The sequence below is a fragment of the Clytia hemisphaerica genome, unplaced genomic scaffold (genome assembly GCF_902728285.1).
Source record: "Clytia hemisphaerica strain Z4C2 unplaced genomic scaffold, Clytia hemisphaerica genome assembly, whole genome shotgun sequence".
Lineage (NCBI taxonomy): Eukaryota > Metazoa > Cnidaria > Hydrozoa > Leptothecata > Clytiidae > Clytia > Clytia hemisphaerica.
In genome coordinates this window covers 206,367-228,051 of record NW_027104495.1, presented here as the reverse complement: position 1 = coordinate 228,051, position 21,685 = coordinate 206,367, and the positions used below count along the sequence as shown (strand labels likewise).

Genomic DNA, 21,685 nt, shown 5'->3' with positions numbered 1-21,685 from the left:
TTCCGCTTAACGGTAGCATTCTTACGGTCTCTCTATTGTTTTATCATCATCAAAAAGACTTTTATTTTACGGAGTTATTTTGATGTGATTACTCATTTTGAAATGTCAGTTTGTCTTTTTCTTATCCCTGGAGAGTTAAATGAATCTAAGGAAATTCCCTTTTCTGGAAAATTCCCTTTTTATACCACAAGTAGTTATTAAGCACTCTTCATAGGTTAAAAATATTACTCTACTCAAAGTATTCGAACATACAGTTATGCTGCTAAACGTGTAGACTAGCAAACTAGTCTGTTAATTAATCATGGCAGAGGGCGGGAACATAAAGGCGGCGGGCGTTTGCTAAAATAGGAGCTGCGTAGGAGACCGAGCAAAAGTTGGTTAGAGGCTGCTGATTAACAGACAAAATTTCTTCCTACGCTCACTTTTCCCGCGATACCGTTCCAGTCCGACTGGCGTGCCAGTCTACTAAACGTGTACATTAGTAAAATAACATATGCAGAGCAGTATCTTCAGATATATACGCTTTTTATAGGAAAAACCAGTAAGTCTGGCTGCGGACTGCTCGCTTTAATTTATATGAGTTTTTCAGCTTTCAATGTCAATATAAATTAAAATGGAAACATGTACTTCTCAGTAATTTCTGAAATCTGAGGTTCAGATTCTTCTTAATTTGTTCTTAGGTTTTGGCCAAATTTCAGCCTCGTATTCTTATGAAATTGTTCTGATAAAAAACGTGTAAGACAAGGCACGGATGTCACTCTAAGTAGACTGTAAATCGCTCCCTTGACACATTTGTTAGCATTTGAAAGAATTTTGTCTCAGATGAGAGGTCACTCTTAACAAAAATTACTGTATGGCTAAGATCATTCCTTTTGAACGCAAATTCAACTATATGTGTTCGTTTTGCTGCGGTGGCACCTTAATGAAAGTTTTATGTTATGATTCTCTATCACTATGACTCTTTTTAAAAAGCATTGATGACACTTTTTAGCTGTGTTTTCAACGACGGGAATAAAAATATCAACTTTGAACCTCATCCAAGATCATGGTTAGTTTTCTCTGCGTTAATGTGCACGCTGAATAGAATCTGGATTGGTCGGCACAGCGTCGATATATGATTTCGACTTGTGCTTTTCACGGTACTTTTTTTGTACTTACTGATGATAGCGCTAGATAATACCCTGGCATTGGCTGGTTTTCGAACGGTTTCTCAGACCAGTTCTGACCCGCAAAATTGAGGACGGTAAAACTGTTGATTTACCGTCCTCCTCGGCTGGTTAGGATCTAGCCAAATAAGAACCTTATCGTCTCCGTCGCTGAAAAACACACATACATAAACTTGGTGGCTATTTATCATGGACGGATAAATCCTGTGTCTAGTGGAGGGACGAAATCTTGGCCTCGATCTTGGCAAAATCCAAGCCAAAGGAGTTTGCGCCGTTATTTCGTTATGGATCAGAAAATATTTATTTTTTTTTAACAATTTTTACTGGGTTTACTGGCGACGACAGAAAATTAGTTGCTGTTTTTTTTATGTCTGGAAAACACAGACGGAAAGCTAGGTGGGATATTAGTTTTTGATTCAAAAAAAGCTTTTTCTGGAATTTTTGAAAGAGAAATTGAATTTCCAAGAAATTTTTGGCCGCAGAATCTTCTCGGTCATATTTTGTCCTTGTATATGCTGACGGAAAAGAGTGGAAGGATGGATGGAAATGGGTTTCCACTGACCTGTAAGAGGCCCCCCAGCGGACTCTCAATTCACGCAATCACGCAATTTTTTTCAGTTTCACACAATAACCCGATTTTTCAGAAAATCGGAAAATTTTTGGGAAAAATCGGGGAAACACTGGAAAATCGGGAAAACTGCACATGATCGGTTGAAAAAAGGGAAAATTCACGTATTCACGCACAAAATAGCCCAGATTCACGCATTCACGCAATCAAAAAGTAAATTTTCACGTTCACGCAAGTTTTTTCAATTCACGCATTCACGCGCGCATTCACGCATTTTTTTCCAATTTTCACGCATTCACGCAACCGAAAATGCCCATTTACGCATTCATGCAAACCGCTGGGGGGAGGGGGGCTTTAAGAATGAGAATATACACTTGAAATATTCCATTCCAATGAGAATTTTTTAACACTTGAAATATTCCATTTTTTATATTTTTTAAATATTTTTACTATATCCCATTCATCATCTTGATTGATTGGATAGAAATGACAAAAGAAAGAACGAAGACAAGACGCAAAAGAAATATTTCATTTGATGGGAACCTTAACATATTTCATTCCATTTCTATTATTTCTATATTTTTTTCCTCGACACAAAAATAATTTCTTTTCTGATGATAATCAGCTTACAAATTATCCAGTATGAATAGATTTTTAGGGCTTTTCATCAACGAAGGCTACTTTTTGAATTAACCACAATTTTTCACCTTTTCTTATTAACGAGCTGTGAATCGTTAATAAAAGATTTTTTTCTCCTCGTTTTTTTTTTCGAAAATCATCCGTCCACGATGAAACAAGATGTTTACAGAAAAACACAAAAGGCTTTGAAAAGAAATGATGAATAAGAAAATGAAATTGTTAAACCTTAAATAATGAATAATTTTTAAAAAGTAGGCTGTTTGCTTTTGTCCGTTTTTCTTTTGAATTCATAGTCACTGAATATCAGCTAATGAAATTAAGAACACACGAAGTTTATAGCCTCCTCTATCATCAAATTACAATCACATTTTTATAGCTTTCGCATGAAACCTTTTGCACTAATCATAAAAAATGTATTTTCATATATAAAAAAGACTTTTTAAAAACAGCAAGAGAAAAGACTTTTTTTTGATACTTTAACTATTAATTGTACGTTAGCTTTTTATAATACAATAAAGGCGAACAAGCCAATCACCTTTCTTGATTCACTAAGTTCATTTCCATTGTTCGTATTGTTTTGAAATTCAATTGTAATTAGAAACCCATATTTAAAAACTTTTTTCTTAATTAAAAAGGCGCCCGCAAACCCTTGATTTACTTTACGTATGCTCTTAATTTCGTGTGTACAGCGGTTTTTGATGTCTTTCTATAGTTCAAAAGAGAGAAAAAATATGAAAGAATAAATATAAAAAAACTTTTTAAGTTTAATTAACTAACAATTTTGAATAAAAAAGTAGATCTTTTTCCATTCTATTCAAAGAGGCGAGGGGTTGGATATGAATATTAAGTGTATTAAATTTGGATGCTATGAAAAAGAACTAAAGAGAATAAAATAAACAAGAGAAAGAAATCGAAGAATCATCAAGACGAAAAGAAGGAAGACCTGGGTGAAAGAATTAATAAAATAACTGCATAAATAAGAACAAGTTCGAAAGGTCTCATCATTAAAATCAGAGAATATTTAATTAATTTCACAAATACCTTTTTGATGAAGCTGGCTGACCTCATCATCAAAGAATAACAAAATAACTTCATCAACTCTCTCAAGGGAAAATAAAAGTAAGTAAAAATAATTTCACATTCTTTTATCATCATTATTATTTCTATTTATCAAATCTATTATAACTTGATATTTAATTGCTATTTAGATTCTTTTTGATAATTATTAAGTTTCTGTTGATGAGCTCATTAAAGCCCATTAAAGAGTTAATTAGTAGAACTAATGAGAAATCAAGGCTGACAATTTGCGCACTTGAAATTCGTTCTTAGACGAATTCACTGATTGTGTAAAAACAGATTACACTTTTTTATGCAGAGCCATAAATCTTAATTTAACGAAATTTATGTTAAAAATTTCAAAAAATATAAATCGCTGATACTATATCTTATCGTTTGCTGTACTCAGAGCAAGGCCTTGTTTGTTAAAAGGTATGGTTTTATTTCTTTGGCTATTTTTCTTCTCGTTTTATATGGGTTTTAAACGATCCGTTAATTAATATCTCTTTCAAAGGAAATTTAAGATTTCCGATCAACAAAGTATCAATTTTTATGATTTTTTTCTTACACTCCTCTTAAAAAATATTCTTAAAAAGACTTCCGATTGGAATACCATGAAGGTCGATTCGCGTAATCAAAAACTTTTGTTATTTTTACATAATTTTGAATTCAAGTAATTGACCGTCAATTGAAGTAAGGCATACTTTCTTTTTTTTACTACCTAAATCATTTGTACTAGATTAGACGGAGTTTTTGTAAGATACCTTAATAATTGGTCATTTGAAGTAATAAAAATGACACGTTCTGTAGAAAAAGTAACAAAATTGTCTTAGTACTGGTTAACGACCGCAACCAAATCAAATAAGAGCTTGTAAAAACTCCATCTCGTCCCCTCTGTACAAATGTTCCTCGTTCTTCTTATCTTTGTATTGTCTCTCTTCGATTCCCCTATTATCAAACAATGAAACAGTACAATAAAACACAAAGTAAATTCCATTAAAATGAATGTTATCCTGTTGATTTTATATCTTATGTTTCAATCTTTCAAATTTGACTAATGACTGTAGTCTGTAGATGAAAACAGAGAGGGTATACAAGTTTTTACCATTAGAAATTTTCTTATAGTTCTGTAAGAAAAAATATCAAAACATCGGAAAATTTTGATGTAAAAATGAACAAATTCCTCCCAAAAATAAGCGACAAAAAATAAATTTCTTCAGATTGTCGTCACAGGTAGAATTTCAGAGAAAGATACTCGTGATATTTCCTATCCCCTAAAACAAGGATGATTACGTCGATTGATTCTAAAATAGCTTTCTAATAAAAAATCAGTATAGAACCCAAATTGTAATAAAGCTTATACATTGAGATTAGGCTAATGGAAAAGAATTTTTATATTAAGCCAATGTAAATTGGGTAAATTATAAAGGGAACAATGTATTTCTCTACGGTATGTTGAAATCAAACATTGATTAAGGTTGATTGTAAAAAGGCCTTTTGTTATCTAAATTTTATATTGGTACTATTCGATAGTTATAATAGAGTCTCAATAATATCAGATATATTTCTTTAGAAAGTTTGTTTACTTTAAATGTCTGTCTTTTCATTTATTTTCACTTTGTCGCTTCTTGCTAATTTTCTTTCAAGTATTTTTTTTTATTAATTCTGTTATTTTTTTATTTATCATTTTATCCCTGTTTGATTTGCTCAATAAAATACGCCCTCTGATGTACTAAATATCCCGTGAAAATATTAATTGACAGACGAGGGCGAAGAACAATACACCTTCGTCTTGAATTAAACCTCCCCCTTGAATTAATCCCTGTTAAATACGTGAGTGTAATTTAGAGGTAAGTTTTCACTGTATTTGACCAGTTCTCTTCAAACCCTGCATATAAAACCATATACCAAGCTAGAAACGCCCAATTCGATGGGCACCAAGTAGTGATTCCGTGCTTGAGCTCATATCATATCAAAAATTTAGGGTTGTGCAAACCAAAGCTAGTTGTATGGCGTTTTATTGTAAACTCACTTTTCCGGACACAGTGAAGTGATATTCTTACCATATTCTTAATTTTTTGGTCGATTTTCTCATTAATATTCTTATGAAATATATTCTTATTTCAAAAAAGCGTGTAAGTGGTCTGGAAACCGAAATGAGACACATACAGCAGGGGTAGAGCGAAAGGATGGGGATGCAGAGGGGGTAGAGCGAGAGGACGGGGAGGCAGAGGAGTCAGCGTTTTGAGTAGGAGAGAAAGGAATGATCGGGGTAGAGGGAATGTGGGTAGAGCTGACAGATAGTGTCAGAGGATACAATCTGTTGTCTCGATCGCAGTCAAACAATGACGAGGGTGATACGCAACGATTTTAAATCGTTTATCTGATATAGGGAACCTGGTTTTCTTTTCTTTTTTCATAAGAACAATTTTATGGGGACAATAAGACTCGAGAATGCTACCATGCTTCCCCAAATGGGTAAACTTTTCACAAATTTTGACAAATAATGAATTGAGCCAGTCCCACGCAGGAGTCAACTTTTTTATCAACCTCTGTGGAAAACCCACGTCGGTTTGGCAATCGTCCGTAGGACGATTGGACCATTATGTTTAACTGATTCTTAATATGAATAGACTTACCCTGAGTATCATAGGCTGAGTTTTCAAAGAATATATCAACCTCTGAAGACCAATAATAGAAATTTTATCGCGCATGTGCCAATTTAATCACTGTAGAAAGAATCAAAGATGAAGGTCGTGTTCATCAGACCTGAAAGTTTAAGTTTAAGGTTTAAGTAGTACTTTGTTGATATGGGAATTCAATTATAATCATTTTTCTTTTGTCATCATCGATTGGCGATCTCGAGGAATCTCCTTTCCTAACTTGAAATTAGTCATCTTCTCTCTTGAGATACTTTGAAACAAAAAATATTTCAGGGAATCCCTCTGCAAAAGACTAATTCGTGTTCGTTGAAGTCATTACTGCTAGAGATGCTCCAAGCGTCTCTAAGTCATAAATTTCACGTTCTTTTTTCTTCATTTACAAAAGGAGCATGCTTTTCACTTGCGAATTCTGATTTCGTCTATTCAGAAAACTGTAACGAAATCGTAAAAACTTATTTTTTAAACCGGGGGGTGATTCCTTTTTAAACTTTGGTTTAACTAATGAGAATCGTGCCGTTAAATACAAAAGGAATATAAAAGAAACATGTAGACCTAATTGCTTTAAACCTTGGTCTGAACACGACCGAAGTGTAAATATTACCTTATTAATGTCTAGCAGACTGTATCAGTATGCAGTTTACTATTAACGAATTCCCCAGAAACCTCCAAGTGTAATTAAAATGAGTTTCTTTCAAAAGAAATCTTCTATGTGATTCCCAAATGACTCCCCCTTCTCACAGACCCGGTAGGATTTCTGCATCCAGCGGGGTAAAAATAACGGAATGAAACTCGATGGGAATTGATATTCCCATACTTTTTATGGTTGGGGATTTAAATTCTTTTGTTTCAATTCAGAAAATTCAGTGGGGATTGAAAAAATAGAATGATATTATCCAGTGAGGATTAGTTTATTTAATTATTTTCAGTGGGGACAAAAATTGGACGATAATTTTCCACCGGGAACGATATTTTGGACAATATTTCCAGTGGGAAGGGGTCTGTGAGAAGGGCCTGTGAGAAGAGGGTGTCAAATGTATAACAGTAATTACTAAACTATTAATTACGATAATGTTACTTCGATGGAATCGGGATAATACACAGATCTTTATGTTATGATTCTTTATCATCAACTCTTAAAAAGCATTGATGACATTTTGAGTTGTGTTTTCAACGACGGGAATAAAAATATCAACCTTGAACTTGATCCAAGATCTTCGATTGTCGTCATGGTTACTTTTCTCTGCGTTTTACGCTCTGAATAGAATCTGGATTGGTCGGCACAGATCGATATATGATTTTGGCCTGTGCTTTTCACGGTAGAATATACCTTTCAATTACATCACCCATAGTTTGATTGCATATCTGATTTTGCTGAAACTACCTAAAAATGAGCTTGAGATGTCGACACGATGTGCAAAACAAATCGAAATAGATGCGAGTCAAAACTATAAAGACACCCCTATCACCCTGTCCCGAAAAATTGAACCGATATATCTTTTGGAGTTATTTTTTTATCGACCTATTTCAAGGCTTCCAGTGAGTCTACATTCTAAATACAAGGTCAATCATCAGAGTAGTTTAAGATTTATGGCTATAATTTGTTTAAAATTAAATCATGCAAAATTAAGACAGTTTTACTACAGGTTGCACATGCCCATAATATATTAGTAAAAACAGGGGATATAAACCTGAAAAGTCTCAATATTAGCCTCAAGAAAAGCATAAGAACTATTAGAGGCTTAAAGTAAAAATAGAGAGGTCCTACCATCAAAAAATTTTACTGCTCATTATATAAAAAATCTGCACCCGGTAAAATCCTGTTATTTTTTAGCCACCCCGGTGAGGTTTTAAAATCTACCGGGTTACTGAGACAGGGGTGTATAAAGAAAACCAGGTTTTTACTGTCAGACTTGCAATTTAGCAGTCCAAAACACATCCTTGCAGTGTATTCAGCTCCCGGGGGGTGGGGGGCAGATGGGCAAAAGGACCAACGGGTATGTGCGGGTCCTAAGGGTATCTTTTCCAATATATTTAAAATGCACTATAAGGGTTGGAAACTAGAGATGCACTGTAAGGGTAGAAATTTCAGAAAACTCTGGAAAAGTCTAGAAATTTTGGCCAAAATTCATTCATTCTTTGCACGAAAGGGATCGAAAATGTGGGGGAAAATGCACTCTAAGGGTATGATTTTCACTGATTTTTGCTGCACTGTAAGAGTGCAATTTTAAAAGCCAATTTTTTGCCCGCACATACCGCTAGAAGAGGACCCTTGTAGTGAATTCTATCAAAAGTACACCCTTACAGTGCATTTCAAGGGTCTCGAAAAACCTACCCTTAAGGGCGGCACATGCCGTCGGTCGGACCATATATGTGCTCCCCCCTTCCCCGGGTATTCAATCACCTTGGCAATGGTTTCAAAACGCGACAGTCGTTGTACTCAAAATAATTTATTAAAAGGCCTATCACGAGTACAACGAAAGAAAAAAATTTCGCTTTATTATCTGGCAGTTCATTAGAAAACCAAAGAGATTTCTGTTAACCAAGCATCTATTTCGGTTTTTTATTAGTTCATCAATGTAAAGTGAGAAAATTTGAGGAGGGTGGTGTAAATAGCACGGAATCTCAAAATTGTTGAAACATGATATAACGTTTTATTAATAAAGCATACATTTTATAGACTTTTAACACAGATAATCAGCCCTATTGTTCTTTATGAGGCGACAAACAAAAGAGATTTTTTCTATCCAGCTTTTAATCTTAATCTGATTTTTGGCTAGGTTTGTTATCATCAAATATTTTTTCTTCGTTAGTATTAAGTTCTCATTCCCCCCTCGTTTTGTTAATCATAACATCACATCAGTATTACCATGAGTGAGGACTAGGTTCTACTCTTGAAAGAAACCATAAAAAAGGGTTCTCGGTCGCTGGGGGAGTGGAATTGGCCCTTTTTCGATGAAACGGGCGGAAATTCTGGATAGCCTTATAGAAATTAGGTTTTTTGTTTTAGTCGAAAAACTGGGCCCTTTTATCCTGTTTTAAAAAAGAAATGGACTTAATAAATCATTTGTTGAAATTTCGGATTTGGCAAGAAAATTCAAATTTTCGGAAATATGGAGGGAATAACCCCTTTTCATGGGTTATCCCGGAAAATCTCGTAAGAAAGTTTTTTATCGGGGTCATCCCAAGGTCATCAGAGAATGAGCAAAACCCCTACCCACCCCTCTTTGATTCATTCTCAATTCACAACGTTCGTTAAAATGATATCTTTGTCTGATTAGGTGATATAGACACCCCTGTCTCAGTAACCCGGTGAGTCTTAAAAGTTCACCGGGGTGGCTTTGATATGAGAAATATCCACCGGCGTAGAGATTTCAGTCACTGGGTCAAAAAAATCGGCAGTATTCTAGTACCGGGCAAAGACAAAAAGTCAGGATTTTTCCCTGGGTTTGCGCTATTTAGCACTTTAGAAAAATAAGATTTCTTCGGAGTTTTTGATAAAGTTCTCCTTTTTGGACAGGGTTGAGATTTCCATTGTTCTTCGCTCGATTTTTACACCGGGTTATCGACCGGGGCAAATCTGACCGGGTTACTGATACAGGGGTGTATATAGAGGTACATAGTCTCTATTGCTGCAATCCCCCTCTTCCCTCCAAAACTTAACCAAAGAATGAGAAAAATACCCTCCAATCCTGGTTTTCTCATTGGCGTATTTTTGTACTAAAAACACAATGGATTTCATCCTCATTAGCCAATCAACGCCCAAACGACGCCTTGATAAACTCATCTTTGAATTATCTCACTTTAAAGAATAAGTAAGAGTTCCTTCTTTAGTATTTCTAATTTGGGAGACACAGCATTATACATATGTCAACAAAGAACAAGCCCTGATTAAAAATCTCGAATTGCAAAACGTCAAAAAGGACCGCGGGAACGAAATGCAATGGTAATTGCGAAATTTTTGATGAAAACTGTATAAACACGAAAACACTTCAGATTGAGAATCAACGTGTATTATTTGTGAGTTAATCAAGGGGTGGTGCAAAAAAATATCTTTTTGCTCATTTGCTGTCGTCAGAAAGATTCGTCACTTATTGGTAACTTTGGTAATGACAGAGGAAGGTAGATGACTAATCACGGAAAATTTGGAAAACACTTCAAAAATGAGTTCAAAACAAGAAAAATGGAAATATAAGATGATGTAAGGTTACCTATTTTTTCCTCAATTTTCATATGATAAACTCGTTTGGTTATTTGGTTTGTTGCTTTGGATAGAAATTTTTTCAGAGCAGTTAAAGTTAAGGTGGTTATGAAATTCTAATGTTTGCAAAAATTATTCACTTTCTTGCATTGGACATCAATGTGGCTATTATCCAGAGTACAGATTTCTGTAAAGTCCGAAAGACTAAGATTTTCCAAGCAAAAAAAAATTGAATATCGCAAAAAATATTGTTACTATTGTGTATGAAAAGCCGCGGAGCTTCTGATTAATTAAGCACTGAAATTCTATTGTAATGTCGCGTGATCACGGTACACTTTTCAACTAAAGGCTATCTAGCCCTTCTAGCTTTATATATCTGTGTTACCCAGAAAATTTAATCCGGAGATTTAATTCTTAATATTTTCGAGCCTAAATTTAAAATTACAAACTCAAATAAGCTCGACAAGTAGCCAACAACTGTTGGAGGCTTTGTCGCATATTAGACTAAATTTAATTTTAATCTATTACATCGATTGCTTATAAACCCGGAAACACTTGATCTGAAAGCTACTGTACACATACGGACGAAAATTTGGGTTCCCAAATTGGACCATTGTCCACTTAAAGGAAAAAATATGCATCTTTTGGAACCAAATGGCCGGTAGATTTCTTGCTTGATTTCTTGCCTCAGTATCAACTTTTTACTTTATTCTTTTCAAAAATAACGAAGATATGATCCGACAATTGGTGCTCTGTAGGGGTCTTCAGATATTTCATCAACATTTTTAATTAAAACCAAATTTTTGACGTTTGAGAGTAGCACGCTGATTAATTTTGTTATTTTTAATAACAAGTTCAGATAAAAATGAATACAGTATGTAATACAAAAAAAATCAGGTATTTTGTCATCGTATAAAATACATTGGTTGCTCAAAAGACGTTATTAAAAAAGGCTTGATAGAATTAAAGCTAGTTTCATCAGTATAATATTAATTACTTTGTGACAACTAAATAGCAAGTAAAAAGGTGTATTTATCAAATTCTCTTTATATAAATACATTTAAATTCTTTTTATATTAATTCTTAAATAGATAAGGTCTTTTCATTTTTAAACAATTTTTTTTTATTTCTTTTGTCTTTAAATGACTCCGATATGAGATGATGATGAGATGATAAAAAAATCAATTTTAATTGGCCCTCTTTTTGTGTTGAGTCAAAGTATAAAAAATCTATACATTTTAGTTACAAAAAAAAAAATTCATTATCTTACTTTTTAATCAATGGAAATTTTTTTTCATATCATAATAAAACATCTCCTATTTATCATTATGGGTCTTTTATAATCATTATGCGCTTAATGCTTAATTTCCCATTGTTTCATAGTCGCCCCTTCATTTATAATTGTATTCTTATACATTTGAAATTCACAGCGTTTATTAAATGCATTTCAAGTCAAGAAAAAGCTGCGTTTGTCATCTTGTAATTTGTGAGATCAGATGAGAGACTTGTCTCGCTAATGAGAGAGCAAGACTAGATTTTGAGGTTCATGATTTAAGAATTTGAGTTGAATTCGAAAAATTTCAGCACGGAATAAAGATGGATAGATTTTCAAAAGATCATCAATTCACAAAAGGGTAAGGATTGAATTTTAACTTGGGGATGACTTTTTCTCTTTTTCATATATTTATAATTATATAATATTGGTTTCTTTTGATGTTTCATTTTTTTATATAGTATTTTCAACACTTGCTCTCCTTGAGTTCAGATCTCTGATCTTCATCATATTCATATTTATTTATATCATGTTTATTCAATAACAATAAATCTTTTGTCCCTCTAAAGCACAATATCATATTATGAGAATGCGAGTAAAGTACGCATGCGCCGCTTCTAGTTTTTTTTTTGGAGAAATTGTGCATCGAAATTAGCCTCGCCACTTTTTTATGGAAATTTTCTATTCTAAAGTGGTTCTTCAATAAAAAAGCAGGCTTAAAAGTTTATTCCTTCATTTTCGTACATCGTTGTCCTCTCATCGCACTTATTTTTTATGAAAGGAATTCTTAAGCTCTAAAATTGTATACTTTTGCAGCGGTGAAATATCTTCTCTGAAATTGTTTCATTACGTCATGCCAGGTGACATGGCATGTCATTAACATCAATGTTTTTTGGTAAAAATGTAAAAAAGTGGACCTTTCTGACTCGTGAAAGAGGATTGGGTACCAGGTTTTCATAGCCAATTAACATCCAAAGTTTGAACAAATGTGACATCACTTGACAATACTGAAACCCACAAAGAAAAGATAATTCTAAAAAATATTGTAATTGACGTCAATTTTGATTTCATTTTTTTAGAAAATCTTTAAACTTTACAAAAATTTAGTTCAAATATTATATGTTGGCCAAGCGAAATTTTACTTAATCAACTTATGGAAAATGGTAAAGAGCATTAGAATAAACACCCCAAGGCCTCTGTCGCACCCTACACAAGCTTAATTACTAATTGAGATGGCCTGATAGTATCTGCCAATTAATTTGCCTGCAATGACGGATTTCATTATTATCCGTGATTTAAGAGGGAAATAAAGTCACTTCTTGTCTAAGTGAATTCATTAATTTTGGTCTAATTAAGGCGTAATTAGTGTATCTGTCGACCTAATTAGCAGATTTGAAGATAAAAGGTTTATTTTAAGAGAGAAAGCGCGTTATTCTGCTGTCTTTAAAGACGGACAAAGTTGTTTTTTTAATTTAGTGCGGACTTTTTTTGAAGAATTATTTTTCGTGACTGTTTCAAATAAAAACATCAATTAAATTACTTGATTTCTCATTTAGTTCATTGCATTGTCATTATCAGTTGAATAATTAACCTTTCTCGGGAATTAAGATCACTTTTTTTAAAATCTCAATTAGATTTCAATTAAAATCTTTCATAATTAATATAGGAATCAAATAGAAACGTTTAATTTCTTCGTTCGGTTTTGATTTCATGAGCTCTTGAAGTATGTTGATGTTGATTGGACGTTGATGATTATTGTTAACAGCAAGAAAGAAAAAAGCAAGAAAAAAGTCTTGAATATTTTTGCTTCATTTGACTAAAAGCTGCACTTGTAGGTAAGTTGGAAGGCTAGAGGCTTATACATATTGGGTCTGAAATAAAAATATTACAGATTTTTTATAAAAGCTTCCAAAAATTTTATAGCCTTTGGATGTTCTTACCTTTTTTAGCTTTAAGCCTAAAAATGTTCTTAACATGTTCCTATTTTCACCATAACGTATTTTTGTCTATTTTCCTGAGAAATTTGATTAGATTAGGTTGAGTCCGCAAAGCCTTAAAATATCCTTGACTTGTTCTCAATATTTTAGCCATAATGAAGCTTTATGTTCTTATATAGTTTGTTCTTATAAAAAACTTGTACACGCTTTTTTTTTATAACAATGTGGTAAATTCATTTCATCATGGATATTCTTAACTTTTTTGGGAAAATCATCCTAAATTATTCTTACAAAATTTAGGTTAGGATCCTAATTGACGATTTATAATTTAAAATGGTCTAAAAATGGCAAGCTAAAAGCTTGAGTAGCAAAATTCTATGATGGTGATATTCTTAGCATATTCTTAATTTTTTGGTCATTTTCATCATGGACATTCTTATAAAGTGTATTCTTATAAAAAGCGTGTATTTCTTTACAAATACATCATTGAATGGGGGCAGGGATTATTCTGTTACTGTTAAAATAACACCCCTGTCTCTCGGAAGCCTAGTGAGGTTTTTAAGTCTATAGTGATAAAATGAATGCTAAATGCCAAAAGGGATGGATGATCGCTTAATCAGGGGTTTCAAGTTATAGCGTGGGGTTCCTCTCTAACTTGGATGAAATTTCTAGGTATTTTTCTCACCGGGACCGAATTTTGACCGATATTTCGATTGATTTGCAAGGGTCCCACCGAGGGTGTCACTTTAGAGTTGACGTAATGATTATAGCTTAAATTCCTATCCAGTCCCTTAGTTCACTTTTTTGATAATTCTGCACACCCCTGTGTCACAGACCCGCTGGGGCCCCACTGAAAAATTTGGCAAAAATTTCGTTACCGGTTGGAAAAATACCCAGGAATCTCAGCCCCATTGGGAAATTGACTTTGCTTCCATCCCCATTCGAAATTCGTTGTTTAGAAATTGCACTCCAAAACCATCTCCAGTGGATTTTTTAACCTTCGAACAATATAATTTTTATCCCCATTGAGATTTCAATCGCAAATCTTTATCCGTGCTGTAGAAAAAAAAGTTTCACCGGGGCTGTGAGACAGGGGTGTTTCTGATAGCGTTCACTAAAGGATTTTATCACGTCCATTAGTAAAATCAAAAAGTGGTGTAAGTTGCTCTGGGTACAAGATTGCCTATAGCTAAATGGAAACTCTACTTTCATTCAAAGATTGCAAATTCCAAATTCCAAATCATTCCTTGAAGTTTCCTCCCCTAACTTGTTTTTTATCAAATATTTCAATACGCTTTTTGCTTATCTTGATCCTGAGACGCTTCACTACGTTCACAAAACTTACATAAATTTTCAAATCAAGATAGAGGCCTGGACATAGCATAAAAGAATTCATCACATGATTTTAATTAAACGTATGATTTTTTAATGGTTTCCATGGTAATACGATAACTTGATACCTTTTGATTCTGTAACACAAAGCCTGTACAATCATGAGTTTTGATCAAGGTTTCTGATTGAATGCAGTAATTCGTCAAAGACAAAGAGAAAACTAATCTGTTATAAAAAAGGGATTGGTATTAATAATAAAGTTTTTATTTGCTCAAATACAAATTTAAATGATGTTTTAAACGGCCCCCTTGTCCCTGAAACTTGTCAATATTTGATTAACTTTTAAGCTTAATTACCAGACCTCTTATTAGATATAAATATTTAAACGACGTGGGTAATCTTTACAGAGACTGGGAAAGACTGGGAACAAGATTGTCTATTTGTTCATTTTTTAATTCGACTCGAAATTAAGAAAACACAAAAAAAGTTAATTCCATTTTTTTTATGTAATGAATACAAAGTTAAACATTGATGGAAAATGTTTCCCAATTACGCTTCGTTGTTGAAAGGCATTGTCAATACTCTGCTAAAATATGTCGTGTTTACACCTCATGTTTACATAGGGAATTAAATGTATTTAATCAATAAGGCTAGGTTTTAACTAGGACTAAATTTATTTTACCATATTGAATTGAACTGATTTTAAAGTTAAATTCGAGTTTTAAGGATAAAAATCCTTTTTATGCAGAAGGTGTGAAAATGAGATTTTGAATTATATGGGAAGAGTTTGTGAGCTAGTGTTATGGTTTCTAAGGGAGTAATTTGAGATGTTTGTAGCTAATTAAGATGTTAGTGTAAGCAAGCCCTTACGTGAATTAGAGGAATCAATTTTTCAAGGTTCAAGCAATCCATGTATTTTCTTTGTTTTATAAAAATAGGATTGTTTTTACAACTAGTAATAAAACAAAAGAAATGACTTTGATAATTTTATAAATATAAAAAAGAGGTTCACATTTTTTGAAATGCAGAGATTTTCATTTCGACACTTCAAGGCATACGATTAGCATCAGAAAAGAAATTTTTTGAATTTTTAACTTTATGGTTGAAATTTATTTTGACTATACAATTAAAGCTTCGGTTAATTAGTTAGTCATTAGGATTTTATGATATTTTTTGAGTGTTATTTGAAATTAAACATTTCAAAGAAATCATGAAAACAACAAAGAAATCAAGATCAGGGTAATTATCGAGAATTTATAATTTTTATTGTTTTTCATTAATTACGATTGAAGGCCCTGTAAAGTAAAGTGTTCTTCTAAATGATGAATTTCAGTTTTCATTTTCAAGAATTTCAGCTTTGATAGGAGGTTGGTACAGTATCAAATTTTTATAAAATTTTAAAATTACAAATCAACAGAGCGCAGTAGAGATTGTTTTTAAAACATTTTAAATTAATGAAAATTGAGACTTCAATAGCGAGACGACACAGTCAAAAAAATTTTCTCCGTTTTTTTTTTAGATGTGTTGTGTCCGTTCTTGATTACTTGTATGCCATTGCACAATCACATTCATTTTGTCATTCTATGCGAGCCTGATTAACATTTCTCTTTGTTCTTTTCTGTTTTGATTGGCTGAAAGCCGAGTTGACATACTGTAATGCTTTTTTTGTTGATATAGCTATTTGAACTTTTTTAATAAATTGCGGATATGTGATTTTATAAGCATACTTTAAGTAATAATCTCAATTCAAGAGGTCTCTAATAAATGCTTTACGGTAGATGTACAGGAGTATTTTTAGGTCTTAAACTCAAACGTTTGAGAACATCCACAGGTTTAACATACCTACTTCTCACAGTCACATTGGAAACCCTTCCCATTGGGAAAATTGGCCAATATATCGTCCCCAGTGGAATTATACACTAATTCTTGTCCGCGCTGAAAATAATCCGATAAGCAAATCCTCACTGCAACGTATATTGTGCTAATTTTTCAATTCCCACTGAATTTTTGGCTCGAAAAATATGGAATTATCCTACCCGGCCTATGAACTATGAGAAGGGAGTGTCTTAACAATTTCAGATGTTCTTATAAAGAACATGTACTCATTAACTAAAGGAGATGTACTGTGTCAGTTTACATTTCTCGTGATTGACTTCAAATTGAATTTCAGCCTGTTGTTTCAAGTGTTTAAAAAGTCACCCCAAGGTCATCAGCTATTTAATTTTGAACGTATTGAAATAAAACTCTTCCGTGAAGAAACAAGTACTATCTCTTAATTTCTGTGCCCGATGGAGGAGCTTACACGTTTTTTTTTATAAGAACAAACTATATAAGAACATAAGGCTTCGAGGCCCAAAAATTTAAGAACATTCTAAGGCTTTGGAGACTTAAAAGCATGCATTTTCTTAAAAAATTACATCAAAATGCTCAAAAAATGCTGAAAATAAGAACATTTTAAGAACATTTTTAGGCTTCAAATCCAAAAAACTAAGAACATCCGAAGGCTTCGAAAATTTTTGACGTTCTTATAAAAAAAAAAACGTGTATAAGGACATGGAAAATTCTTTTAACCTGTTGGATGATCCTTAACAAAATATTCCTATTTTAACCAACTTGTGAGAATTTCTCTCTCATTTCCTACGAAATTGCATGCTCGAGAGTTCGCAAAGCATTGTATTCTCCTAGAATACACCCTGTGTCACAGACCTGGTGGGACCCCCTACCCACTGGAAAACTTGGCTAAAATTTCGTCTCCGGTGGGAAAATACCCTACAATTTCAGCACCACTCGAAAATTGACTTAGTTTTCAAAAATTGCAGTCCAAAACCTTTCGATTTTTTGACCTGAAAACAATAGATTTTCTATCCCGATTTGGATTTTGATAGAAATTTTCATCCCCAATGTGGAAAGAAGTTCCTTCGGGGCTGCAGGGCAAGGTTAAACACTCTTGGGTTTTAAAACTATTGCCTTGAAGCCTATTACACTTATATATACTTTGTTCTTTATGAAACGAATGCTAAACAAATGATAATCAAAAGCAATAGCCTGAACAATGAAAACACTCATAAAAGTCTTTGTTTACCACTGGCCAATCAGAGAGGCTTTTGCTTTAAATTTCAGCTGTCAAACCGTTTCAGCTGGAATGTTATCTGATTCTCCCAACAAGTTTTGACATGTATGAAGTAGATTTTCTTTAAATAGAAACTGAGTTACATCACCTTCAATAAATGACATTGTATATCTCCTTAATTTTTACCCTTCCTTCATTAAGCCACTAGTTGAAGTGTCCTCAAGTGTTTTTTGTCTCACAGCATTGCAAGCATACTTAAATGTCTCGTTTTTCTGTACCAATTGCCAAATGAGAGGTCAAGTTTCACGTGTTCAAGTTTTCATACCCCTCCTCTTACCTTTATGGAGGCTTCCATGAATTGCGTGAATGGGCGGATTTTGTTGTGTGAATGGGCGGCTTTTGTTGCGTGGATTTTTAGTTCGTTTTCTCTTCTCCATATACCTCAAAACACTCGTTGTAGCTTTGAAACAGGCCGTACATGAACCAGTGAGTATGTCTACGTCGCTATATAGACATTCAATTTCTTCGCATATTGAACCAAGTGTTAATGAAATCGAAGAATAGTCAATCATGTGATTAGTTAATTCAAACTCCATTCAGCTCCATACTACTTACAAAACAATTCATACATTTGTCGTAAACATAAAATTACAGCTTATCAAAACTTCAATTTTCTCACCGCACATATTCTGAGTTTATCCAAACCTTACATCGATATTTATCTAAAATACCAGCTGATCTTACAAAGGTTGTAAAGGCTTCAATTTAATAAGGCTCTCTAAACTGCAAAATTTAATGAAGCCTCTAAAAGTGCCATTATAAGAATTGACAAACGAACAAAATAACTAAATTGAAGCTATTTTCTGTCCTTTCATAGGAAGATGTCACTGGGTTCCAATGAAGCTAAGGAGGCAGTTGCAACACTTCGTGATCGTTTGAAACATGGGCAAAACATGACCAAGATATTGGAATCACAACTGGATACAGCGCAACAGAATATAAGTTTACTGCAAGGGCAAGTGCGTTTAGCCAACGAAACCATTTTGAACTTGAAGAAATATTTCACCGAAACGGAGAACACTTTGAATGATTTGTTTACATCGAATCATTCCTCAAGAAGTTTTCAATACAATGATGGTGCTACAAAGGAGCAATCAGATATGGATAAAAATCAACAAATGTCGAAAGTTGCTCGAGGTTCTACTAGATCACCAAGAACACCAGAGTCGATGGATACTAAGACACACCATGACGACAAACGCAGGGAGCGTGAGCACAACAACAAATCACCATACGCACAACAATTACGTCAAGTTCTGGATGCTCTACAAGACGAAGAGCCGAAGAAATCTTCACACACTCATCATCGTTTACACGAGAAAACAGAACCTTCAGAACACAGTCCATCACCTCCGCCTGCAGACCGTCGTTTGATGCAGGCTACAAAACATTATCACCATGAGAATGAAGGTGGTGCCTTTCAAAGACGACAACCTCATCCAGAAGAGGACTATCCAAAGATGAAACACCATAAAATGAACGGTCATCCTTCAAGAGAATCAACCAATGGGAACCATCATGACCCAATCTCCCCTAAACCATCCTATTATCAACAACACCATTCTAATGAGTTGTCACACGGTCATCATCAGCCACATCCTCATAGTAACCATTGCATGGGACCATGTTGTCCCAGCGAAACGCCACCATCAAGCTACAAAATGATGGAGAAATCATATCATTATGGTTCAGATGAAAAACCGACACACTATGTGGAGAAATCACCAAATGGAGGTCTTCACTATATTGCTGTACATTCACCAGAGAGCACTACCAGCTCTGGCAAACATGGCGAAAGACATCATAGTCATCATTATGTTCCTTATGCTTACCACATCCCTGGTGAGAATCCACATAAAATGATACACGAAATGCCACCGCAACCACTTTCACCGACAACCAACAGTGGTGGTGGGCGCCGAAAGAGGGCGTACGCCCCATTGTTACCAAATGAAGAACCACCACATTTGAAATACACCAAAGTGAAGCGAATCGATGGTAGCAAGTTGACAGCACAAAAAGTCCTCCAAGGTATACCTACTTTTCAATATTTCTTTCTTTCTCTTTTTAAACTGTTAACGATCGAAGAAACAACAAAATACAACAATTCAAACATTCAACATCGAAGAATTGTTATTTCTATCCTTTCTATCCTTACTTGAAATTAAGGGACAATCTTAATTAGTATAAAGTTTACGTGGGGCTATTATCTGAATATTAAGATATAAAGCAACATTTTCAAATTTAACAGTCTACTTTCAGAGTTATTTTTCAACCAGACTTGATTTGACCAGAACATTGATACAGGAGAATATATATTTTTATTTGCTTTTTGTTTCAGATTTCACAAAGAGGCGATTCATTGCTTATAATCCACGATACGATTTGGACTTATTAATTGTTCCTCCGCCCATCCCTGCATCAGACCTCCTCAAGGGCGGTCATCAATTCAAAGGAACTGAACAAAAAATGACCAACATTCGATCTCCAGTAGCCTCACCACAAGAAAACAAAATTCAAAGCGAACGTCGATCAACAATTTACGGAAAACCATCCAATGAGAGTCACTCCGATAAAGAGGACGAGGAAGTTTTTACGGAACCGAGAAGTCCTCTTGATGACGCAAACAATAATAATCACCATGACGATAACAACAACAATAACAAAACTGTAAATAATAATTCATGGCCGCACAAGCCACAAATATATTCAGGGAAAGGTGTCTCTGTGTTACCAAGCATCAAAGAGGAGCCGAGGAGCAATAAATTGGAAGATCAGATTAATAAGTTGAGACATGATCAAGAAACGAATACGATTCCAGCCGTCTACCGACAACAAGACAGTCCTTACAGTGATACCAACAATAATAACGAAAACAGTCCCATGGTGGTCAGAGAGAATGCAGCTTCGCCGATTCCTATTGTTAGACGTACCGAACAGTATTGCAGTTAGAAATGCGTTTCCATTTTTTCCATTTCTAAAAACTAAAAATTTTGAATTTGTAGTGAGTTTAGCGCGTCTTTATGTTAAATTTTGTAATCCTTAGGCTCGAAGTGGAGGTGTATTTACTTTACAGAGCAGAAGATAGATTAATCTTTGTATCAATGGTGATTTTTTTGTCACGTTGTCTTGTTGCATTTGGAGATTGGATTATAAAGCCAGTTGCTTTTGTTATTGTATATCCTCATTAAAAAACGTAAATTTTTGAAACTTTGTTGATATCTTTCCTCTTCTTTTTGTATAGTTTACTAGATAGATATAATTTTGAAAGTTTTTGGATGATTAGACAACTTTGAAAATATTGATAAATAAATAATTCATTCTAATTGTTTTCTCTATATAATGATAGCCTTACGTGCTTGAAGCCTTTCTTTGCAGCTGTAATTTTCGCGATTTTAACCTACCGTAAATATTTTTCCGGGGGATATATTTTAGATTTGCCTCAACATCTTTAGCCTAAACACGGATGATATTGGTAATTCTTGCCCCCTGATCAGTGTCCATGACTTTTATAGATTTTAACAATAGGCTGCAGAAAACTTACGTATTCCTCCACATTAAATTTTGAGTGATCCATCATCTTTCTAAATTTGTGTCCGCTCAAATGTATTCACACATGGCTAAGGAATCCCTTTTTTATTTTGAAGCTTTGTGGAAGAAATTCATTTGTGGTTGAAATTAGGACTGCAAGGTCCTATTTTTATTGCATAGGCGTAGCGAGAT

The 21,685-nt window shown here is 34.0% G+C and overlaps 1 protein-coding gene across 5 annotated transcripts; it reads left to right on the top strand.

The window, feature by feature from the left end:
- Positions 1-3,180: 3,180 nt before the first annotated feature.
- Positions 3,181-21,288, top strand: LOC136821667 (myb-like protein Q). Of its 5 annotated transcripts, none has more exons than XM_067077880.1 (3): positions 3,181-3,492; positions 18,780-19,993; positions 20,304-21,288. In XM_067077880.1, exons 2-3 carry the CDS (start codon positions 18,784-18,786, stop codon positions 20,912-20,914), a joined length of 1,821 nt encoding a protein of 606 aa, XP_066933981.1. In that variant the 5' UTR covers positions 3,181-3,492; positions 18,780-18,783; the 3' UTR covers positions 20,915-21,288. The 5 variants fall into 5 exon arrangements, with proteins under 5 accessions (XP_066933981.1, XP_066933982.1, XP_066933979.1 ...); XM_067077881.1 differs by lacking the exon at positions 3,181-3,492 and adding an exon at positions 3,712-3,861 and having other exon boundaries at positions 20,304-21,141; XM_067077878.1 differs by lacking the exon at positions 3,181-3,492 and adding an exon at positions 10,238-10,290 and having other exon boundaries at positions 20,304-21,141.
- Positions 21,289-21,685: the final 397 nt, after the last annotated feature.

Excerpts from the sequence above, each read along its gene's own strand:
- LOC136821667 (XM_067077878.1), top strand. The coding sequence starts at position 10,253 with ATGAGTTCAAAACAAGAAAAATGGAAATATAAGATGAT. Across the intron at positions 10,291-18,779 it reads AAATGGAAATATAAGATGAT|GAAGATGTCACTGGGTTCCA; the intron begins GTAAGGTTACCT and ends GTCCTTTCATAG. Across the intron at positions 19,994-20,303 it reads AGCACAAAAAGTCCTCCAAG|ATTTCACAAAGAGGCGATTC; the intron begins GTATACCTACTT and ends TTTTTGTTTCAG.